This window comes from Oryzias latipes, chromosome 22, assembly GCF_002234675.1.
Source record: "Oryzias latipes chromosome 22, ASM223467v1".
In the NCBI taxonomy this organism is placed as follows: Eukaryota; Metazoa; Chordata; class Actinopteri; order Beloniformes; family Adrianichthyidae; genus Oryzias; species Oryzias latipes.
This window is the reverse complement of record NC_019880.2, coordinates 12,512,603-12,522,363: the sequence shown is the minus strand read 5'-3', so window position 1 is coordinate 12,522,363 and position 9,761 is coordinate 12,512,603. Positions and strand designations below refer to the sequence as shown.

The following is a 9,761-nucleotide window of genomic DNA, read 5'->3' as shown; positions in this document are numbered from 1 at the left end:
TTTTTTATTTATTTTTTATTCTCAAGTGTTTTATGTGGCACTATGGCACCACAGCAAATTCCTAGTCTGTAAAACTGCTTTGTTCACTGACAATGGCAATAAAAACTCCTTGAATCCTTGAATCAAAGGGCCCCAGACATGTAAGACCATCCACCCCCATCTAGGGGGCATTTTAGAGTCACCAAACAACTTTTGGTGCATGTTTTAGAATGTGATTGTACCAGGAGGAAACCTACAATCATGAAAACATGGAAATTCCACACAGTGGTGACCTAGGTGGGAATTGAACCGGGAGCTTCCTCTGTAAAATACCATCCACAAGCTCTCCACGCACGCATTCCAGAAGTTTGAAATGTTATGAATGAAAGCCTCACGGATAACACAACCTACACAGGTTGACAACATCTTGTTGTGAATAAATAATTCTTGTAGGAGTGGCTGACATTTCTGGAAAGTTGTTTGCCTTTTAAAAGAATGACTTTATAAAACCAGTTTTTGTATAAATGTGTTTTGCACAGACACAAACACAGAAACAGCATTTACAGTTGTGTATACGTGCTGGAATTTCTTCAGAAAGGGCAGGTTTCTGCCTGTATGCTATCTGATGCAGACTCTAGTGACCCTATCTCATGAGCTGGCTAAGTTCGTGCGCCACAGCGCCCCCCAGTGGACAGGATGCTTTCTTCCAAAGTGGCTTTTTTCCCCGTTATTACTGGTCTAACTGACAGAATGATGCAGAAGATGGATAATGGATAAAGACTCTTCTGTTGTTTCAGAAAAAAATTAAAATTAAAAACAGTTTTTAAGCTATTTCTTCAAATTGTATAGTTTGATCTATTGTTGGTGCACAGCTAACCCAACAGGGGGTCCCTCTCGAGTCATTATTCTGCTCGAGTCAATATTCCTGCTTAATATTCCGCAGAGATTTTCAATGTAACATAGAGACAAGTATTTATATGAGAGGTTTCCAGACATCAGGAGGCTATTTGTATCCATCATGCTAACTGCAGTGTTTTGCATCCTCTCCCTGGCACATGATTTATGTGTCATTTTGCTGCACCACAGCACTTTGATGTTATCAGCTCTTAGATTAGATTGCAAGTGTGCGTGACTGTGAGTGTGTGTGTGGTCTCGGCCTAAAAGCTGACTTTATTCCAAGGCTGTGAGCCTCCTGGCAACACTTTGTATTATTCTGTTGCATTGTACTTGACTATATTTCTTGTGACAGCTCTTTTTTCTGGTGTTTTTCAGTTATTTTTATATTTATTGTCCTGTTGGGGGTTAACAGGTTCCCATGTTTTAAGTATGTGTGTGACCATGCATTAAAAATTGGATGACAAAAAGAAAAAGAAGACACAAAGTAATTATTTAACAACTGAGTTTCTCAAACTAAATCCGAGAAATAAAGAAATGTTGACATGACAGCTTATGTGTCCTCCTGCTGGACCTGAGAGAATCAAAAGTGCTACAACTACAAGGTCATAAACTCAATAAATTCACAAGCATTCTCCCTCATAGAAGCAGGAGATTAGAAGCACCGAACTCCAAACATTTGCTTTTAAATAATAAAGCATGTGTGCTCATGAACTAGGCACCCAGGGGAGACCACGGGCAGAAGTGTGTCGACCGATAATATGTGTTAAAGCAGTCCACCCGCTCCACCCTCCCAGCAATCCTCTAAACAAGTCAGACCAAGGATGAAAAAAGAGGGAGGAGGTTTCTAACCCATACGCAATCCCTGGGCTCTGGGCAAATGTGAGGAAGGATGGGCAGAAGAAAGCCCTGGGAGGTCATCCATTTTTCATGAGATGGCAGCAAAGCAAACATCCTTTTTTTCATGTGGATGGAAGCCAGTGAAAAAACTAAAGTGTGTAATCATTTTCAAGGGCACGATGGTTCATTTTAAATGTGGAGCAATTGTGCTTTCAACCAAGATAACCTGTATCCTTTATGATTTAGACCACAGAACTGGGTGAAGTTAAACTGAAAGTTGAGTTCTCACTGGCCTTTTTAGTTTAAAAAATACTCAAAAATAAAATATTTTAGTACATGTTTCAGGCTGTAGCGTAGGGGTGTGATATGTGAGTGTCAGGCGTTTGAAAATTTGGTGTCAGCCTTTTGACAGGAAGCACCATAAATAAATGACGTTGTAAAAGACTGTTTTTTTATTTGTAATGCTTTCCTACCTCATTCGTCTTTTCTAGATCCTCTCTTCTTTTTTTTTTGCATATTGTATCTCCTGTGTGAGGCTTTCCCAGCTTGCGGGCCCCTCTTTTTCTGGCTGCAACACAGAACAACAGCAAAAAAATTGACACAATTACAGCTTCATATCCTGGGCAGTGATGTGAAGGGTCTGATGAAATATCCTGTACCTATTAATCTTTCCCTGGGGGGCACACAAGACTAGAAGCAGTGGGCCAGCTGCTGATTAAATGCTCCTAATAGAGGCCATTCATCTCTTGTTGAGTCTCGTCTATTTCAACATGCAGCATCACTAAACACTAGTTCCTACCACCTTTGTCTCTGAAAACCTGGTGAGTTTTCATCAAGTCAGAATGAATTTCTTGCAAACGATCAGTGGCTGTTCTTATCATAGTATCTTCTTCATCATCATCAGAAACAGCCATTTATTCACAACTGCACTTGTACATTTGAATTTCTGATTAAATTAACCTTCATCTGTGCTGACACAGAATAGATATTAGTGCTGATTCAAATAAAATAAACTATTTGGGAGTCAACTGGCAATCGATTCTCTCATTGAGGAAACAAAAGTCAAGTTTGTGATTGATCACTAGTAAAATAAGCTCATTATATTGATAAATATGAGTGTTTTCTCAAAGAAGCACATGGCAGCTACAAAAAAAAAACAGCCCAAACTACGGTACTGTTCGTACCATGTAACATCTTTATCTTTGATCTCCTTTAATAAAAATGTGATATTTGAAATTCACAAGACAGCAGCAGCATCTTGAATGATAATTTACATGTCCCTGCATTTCATTATCAACAGATTTATCACACACTCATATTCTGAAAATAACATCATCCGATTATGAGAACTGAAAATAACAGGATGGATGAGAATGGAGAGGACACCTGCTGAGAGGTGATGAAATGCAAACCCCGATATGAGATCACCTCATCACCATGTTACCTGATACAACAGCGACCCCTATTGACCACTTTGTCTACATCCTTTTGTTAGGAACAAAGTACATTATGAATAACGCAAAACACCCTTCTGACATGGGTTTGCCATGTTGTAAAATTTTTGATTATAGAAGTTTGGGAGATCTCCGGCTTAACTAGATGCCTTGATGACTTAAAACAGTAAATCAAATTAGAAATGTGTAATTTTCTGGCTAAAAATATCTCTCACAGTTGGTTATAGTCAAAAACATTCTGACAAGGCTCCTTTTACACGCTCCAGCTCTGCTCTCAATGACAAAGATGGGACACCGGTGAGGGGCAACAGCCGTGGATCCCTGAGGCCCAGAGGTGATCAGCAGAACCTGGCAGATGGAGGAACATGAGGTGGAAGGTGCAACCCCCCCCCCCCCCCCCCCCCCCCCACACACACACCCTTTCTTCGCACTCCGACAGAAAATGCTCGGAAAGGAGAGGGATGGTGTTGTTTTATGGATGACTGATCGCAGCAGCAAGGCTTAGGGTACCGGGCTCTCCCACTTAATTTCCTCAGTCCTCCTCTGATAGCAGCTAAGCCCCCCCACACCTTTGTTTACAAGAACCTATGTCCTGCACCCCATGGAGAGCAACAGCTTTTCTGGCTTACAATTAAGTATCAACAGTTTTTATTTTACATATTACTCATTAGATTTTGTCATGTTTAGCTGATCCTAATGTTAAACAAGAAACTATTGTTTTTTATTTTTTTAGAAAGGTGTTCTCTGATTGCTGCAAAGCGGGTTTAGATAGATTTCACATGGATTTTGTCTGTAGGTTTTTGTTCTAGACTCAACTGAGGACCACAGCAACATCAAGCTCCAGTTTCTGCACAGGAATCTCACTGATGCTGCTGTTTGGAGTAAATGTTTGAACTCTCAGCTCAAAAGTCAGTTTAGGCTAAGCAAGGAAGATGTGGCAGGTCCTCCAGTAAACAGGGAGATTTAAATCCTAAAAACATTGTCTTAATCTTTTTCTGTGGCATCATCTGGGGTCCACACTTTTAGGAGGAATTTTAACAACAAAAAATCTCTGTCTCTTTTTTCCAAAATCTCCTCTTAAGTGACCCAAAAGAACATCTGGGTGAAGGTGAACCTAGTGGGAAGAACAGAGACAGAGTTTGGAGATATTATTCTGGGGCAGCCGTGGTTCAGAAAAACAGTGACTGACCTTGGATCAGAGGATCACAGGTTTGGTCTCCATCTTGCCAGCACATGTGCCAAAGGGAACCTGGGCAAGACACTGAACTCCACCTTTCTCCTCGTGACTGAGGTTGGCACCAGTGTAAGGCAGTGGAGCTGCCAGTAGTGACACAGGTGAATCACAGGTTCAGTTTGTGCCTTGGCTCCGCATGTGACACATGATCCGATCAAGATATTCTGCCCATGTAACCGCGGCTAGTGTCCTTGGGCAAGACACTGAACCCCTCATTGCTCCTGTTGGTTATAGGTTGGCAGTGTTAGGCAATGGAGCCATCATCAGTGGGTGTGGATGAGTGGGAATGTGACTGTAAGGCACTTTGGAGCGTCAAGGAAGGTAGAAAAGTGTTATATATACTTACACACCATTAATCATTTTTTGGCTTTGGGCATTAAAGCAAGAATAGCGCAGTAAACAGTAAAAATCGATTTGCTCTTTCTAATGTGAGATCAAACTCTATTTCTAACTGTTACAATTACAGTCAACTGTGGCCACTTTTAAAACTAAAACTTTTTGAATGAAATGTTTATCCCCCTTCAGTCTCTGCTTGCACTGCGTCCTCAGTTTTGTGCTTAGTGGGAATAGATTTGGACGTGTGATGCTGCAGAGAAGCGTGTTATTTTCTTTCTGAACACTTTAAACAAACAGCTTTACTAGAGGGTTGGAAATCTGGGGAGTGCTTTGTGATAGTTTGCATGCTTTTGATTTTGTGATGATGGACTCACTTCCTCACTTCATCTCCAGCCTCAAAACTTCTCTTCGTGATTGCAATGCACTTGACTTTTTAAAACTTTTAAAACTTATCATTTGTGTTTCTAATTTAGTGCTTGTATCACTGTTCAGCGACCCTGAGTTTTGAGAAAGGTGCCCAATAAGTAACACTTATTATTATTATTATTTTGGTAATAATAATAATAACAATAATAATAATAATAATAAATGTTATTTTGATGCTAAGAAAGAAATGAAGGGTCCTTCATCCTGCTATCTGGTGTCTAACAGCAAGATGAACCACAATTGCAACATTAATAATTTTAACAATTAATTATTTTTGACACATTTTAACAACTGTTCATGATCGGTGGTTCCGATATGATTGATGAGGTGTGTGAGTTGTGTCTGTGCTGGATTTGCTGACTGGCTCCTGAGGCTCTTATAACCTTCTTTCCTTTCACAAGCTACTTTCCTTCATCTTAATCCCTTAATCTTACTTTCAGTTAGTCTGTCATTCAATGGTTTGCTGGATGCATTCATGTTTTCATGTATGACTGTTGCACAGTCATATTATTCTTTAATAGGAATGAGGGGCTTTTTATCCCAAATTCCAAACAGACATCTGGTCACATCTGCAATAATCAAAGCAGTTCTTCACTAAATAAACTCCCCTTGCTGAGTAATATTCTTTACATCACAGAGGCTCCAAGTATTTGGAAAGCTACAAAATAAAAAAATATGATCCAAAAGTAGTTTGGCATTTTGATTTTATTTATTTTTTTAACAAAAATGCAGAGAAACCTCTACCCTCTTTTATTTTAAAAACGTAATGTTGCAATCTTTTTAACAGAATTTGTGCCCATCCATCCATCCAAAACCTGCTGAATCCTTTTTTGGGGTCACAGGGCTGCTGGAGCCATCGCAGCTAATGATGGGTAAAGAAACAGCATAGCCTGAATGGGTTGCCTGAGTCTATTGCGGGACCCCACATTCATGCACACACAAAAGTTCCCAGAGAAAACCCACACATGCACAGGGAGAACATTCAAACTTCACACAAAGGTCCCAACCGGGATTCCAACCAGGGCCTTCTCACTGTTGGCACCACCATGCAGCCCTTTTTTGTGACGTAAAAACCTAAATGAATATTTAATAAACTATGGTTGTAAACTTTGCAAATCCTCTCTCTGAACTCATGAATTTTTGTTGTAGTGGTTCACTGTTCAATACCAGTGAACCACTAAAAATTTTCTTCCTTGTTTATGTAAACAAAAAAACAAAAACAAAAATAATTTAATTAAATATATATATTTTTAGGTTGTCAGTCTCTTGTGCTAAAAACCATCATTACTTCAGTTGGTCGCTGTTATAGCATTTCTGTCAGTAGGGGGCAGTAAAGAGACACATTTTCTTCCATGTCTTTTTCAGTGTGTTTTTACCCACAATTCCCCTTTCCTAATAGAAATCTATGGAGATGTTTTCAGTTAAAGCAGGCAGAACTACATGTAAAGACCATGTTTTAAGCTCCTCAGAGCTCAAAACTTGCTTTTAGTTTGTTTTTGTTTTTTTTGTTATTTTCTGTGGCTGGGTATAATTCAAAGTGTTTACATGGTAGATACTCTTTAGAAATTAAAGTCTTCCTATTTTTTGTCCTAAAGAAGCATCATATTGAAATGATCTTCACATGCACACCAGCATCAGTCACCGTTACTACTGCAGTGCACGGACGCTCAGATTTGCGTAGGTGGCAGAAGGTGGGTCCAAATCCCTTGTGGGGCGCAGGACTGATTAATGATTAAAGGAGATTAGAAGGAGGGTCAGGACTTGGCTACTGTTCTCACTCTGATGCTGCTGTGGCTGCCTTAGTACCAGCGCCTCTATGACCACTCTGCTCCCCTTAGAACCAAATTACTAAAGGTCTTTTGGGGAAAAAATCAGAAAAACATTAAATATGTTGCATGCCAAAGCTGAGGTAAGCCCAACATTTTTTTTAATAATTTACTTTTAATCTGACAGTAATCTTGTTTATCTCAAACATTCTGGTGGATTTTCAGCTTCAACAAAATGTCCATTATGTTGAAATAATGAATGGGCCAGACCTCTTTGATCTAGTTAGGATGTGACTCCCAAACCCCTGCTTGCACTTTGTTTAAAGACTGTCAGTTTCTTTGTCTTTGTAGTGTCTTCTGTAAAAACAAAAAAACAAAAAAACCTTTCTATACAAATGTCTGTACTTTCTCCTCAACAATCTCACAGTGCATCCACAATGCAGCGCCCACAAGATATCAATCATGTCGACCAGACTAAGCTGCTTATGAAAAGATCTTCAGAGAAATGTACAACCAAACCCCTTCCTCTTGATCCCAGGTACAGCATGGAGGACAACCTGCTCCATTCCCCTTCTTTATTCGTCTCCAACCTTTAATCCCACCCTGGATTTAAAGGAATGACTGGAGAAGTGACAGACAATGGCAGTCTTAAAAGTTAAGTTCACAAAGACCAAGAGGGACAAACTGGCTCAGGTCTTGTGGATCCTTAACTGGATCTCGGTGGTTACAGGGGCCGTCCTGTTCATCTTGGGACTCTTCCTTAAAGTGGAGATCAACAAACGGGTGGAGCTAATGGCTGAGAGGGACATTCAGTATGTTCCCAACATGCTAATAGCCGTGGGACTCATCGCTTGTGCCATTAATTTCCTTGGTGGGAAGATCTGCTACGACTGTGTGGACACAACAAAGTTCCTACGCTGGAAGTTGATCATGCTTCCCTACATAGTGTGCACCTTTTTCTTTACCTTTTGCGTGCTGGTGGGCGCTCTGATGTGTTACAGCATGCGTGGTGAACTGGAGGAGTCTCTGACTTTGGGGCTGACACAGGCAATGAGGTTTTATAAGGACACAGACATACCAGGACGGTGCTTCCTAAAACGCACTGTGGACCTGCTGCAGATACAGTTTCAGTGCTGCGGAAACAGCGGCTACAAAGACTGGTTTCAGATCCAGTGGATAAGCAACCGCTACCTGGACATGTCCCAACAGCAAGTGGTTGAGTAAGTAAACAATGACATTAGAAAAAGGCGTTTGAAGCTTTAAAGAAACAAAGAAAGACAACGACAAAGAGTCCAAGGGGAGACAACATTTGTTAGTTTCTTTCAGCTATGCATCTTTGAGACAAATCTAATCTCTTTCTGTGATACAATAGATGATGTAGTACCGGTAATCCGGTTCTAAGATTTAGAAGTAATAAACTGGAAAAAAAAACTAAAATAATTACCCACACACAGTTAAAAAATCCAAAATGCATACCATCTAAAGATTTCAGCAAACAGAAGTTTTATAAGACATGATTATTTATGTTATTTGTATTTTTAAGATTTAAAAAGCTGGATCCAGACCCCTTTGACTTTTATGTCACATTTTTCTCTGCATTTGGTTTTAGATCTTGAGAGACATTTCTGTCTCAATGACTCTTGTTTTTTCCTGCTTTTCCAGTCGATTAAGGAGTAATGTTGAAGGGAAGTACCTGATGGATGGAGTTCCCTTCAGCTGCTGCAACATCAACTCTCCGCGGCCATGCATCCAGCAGCAGGTCACCAACAACTCTGCTCACTTCCACTATGAGCACCAGACGGAGGAATTGAACCTCTGGATGAAAGGCTGTCGCCAGGCACTGTTGGAGTATTACACCAACATCATGCAGTCCATTGGCCTTACAGTCCTCATCACCTGGCTGTTTGAGGTGAGCGTCTGATACTTGCTGTTATGAAGGTTACAACACAATCAATGCTTGACCTTTTTGACTCTTGATGTGGGATCCTTTCTGGTGTAATCTGGATTCTCATTCTGTTTTCAGCTCTCAGTGCTGACAGGGGTTCGATACCTTCAGACCTCTCTGGAAAACGTGCTGAGACAGGGAGACCCCGACTCTGAATCCGACGGCTGGCTCCTAGAAAACAGCTTCATGGAAACTGCTCGCATCAATCTGAATATTATTAAGAGCCTTGGCAAGAACAACCACATCGATACGGCCAAGAATGGAGATCCCAACATTGACATCCCATCCACATCTAAGGCTCACTATGGGCCAGACAACGTCCCCCCAAAGACCATCAAAGAGGCCAGTTAAACTTCCAGAAGATAAACAATGGAGTGAACTTTCTTTTCTAGCAGAATTAATTAAATAAGGTTTCAAAATGTTAAAACATGAGTCACTGATCTGTGGATTACAACTTCAAAGTCTGGGGTTTGTCGTTTGAGACTAACATGAAGATGTCATGCAGGTCCACATTACTCTGTATTTTAGCTGCAGGTACCTGAAGGCTAAATCAACTTTCTGAATTCTTTTAGTCATGGGTTTTAAAGGAAATAAGACAAGAACAAAGTCCAACAACACACATTCAAACTTGATTTTTGTAGCACTTAAACAAAACATATAGTTGAATAAATGTGCTCCATACAAATAATTGGACAGACCCTAAACTGTACCAAAACATAATGTTAAAAATAATAAAAGAAACATAATTAGTGTATTCTGAGCCGCTACACTGCAAAAGCATTTCCTGTAAGCATGTCTGAAATAGGTCAAACATTCTACCCCATTGGCAGATTTGTATTGTTGCTGTTGTTCACCTTTCGGCATTTCCCTTCAGGGGTCGCCACAGC

The 9,761-nt window shown here is 40.3% G+C and overlaps 1 protein-coding gene across 2 annotated transcripts; it reads left to right on the top strand.

Moving 5' to 3' along the window:
* Positions 1-6,623: 6,623 nt before the first annotated feature.
* On the top strand, positions 6,624-9,720 carry LOC101158810 (photoreceptor outer segment membrane glycoprotein 2-like). Of its 2 annotated transcripts, none has more exons than XM_004082300.4 (4): positions 6,624-7,072; positions 7,468-8,149; positions 8,592-8,838; positions 8,953-9,720. In XM_004082300.4, exons 2-4 carry the CDS (start codon positions 7,569-7,571, stop codon positions 9,223-9,225), a joined length of 1,101 nt encoding a protein of 366 aa, XP_004082348.1. In that variant the 5' UTR covers positions 6,624-7,072; positions 7,468-7,568; the 3' UTR covers positions 9,226-9,720. The 2 variants fall into 2 exon arrangements, with proteins under 2 accessions (XP_004082348.1, XP_011488676.1); XM_011490374.3 differs by having other exon boundaries at positions 7,357-8,149.
* The last annotated feature ends 41 nt before the right edge of the window (positions 9,721-9,761 follow it).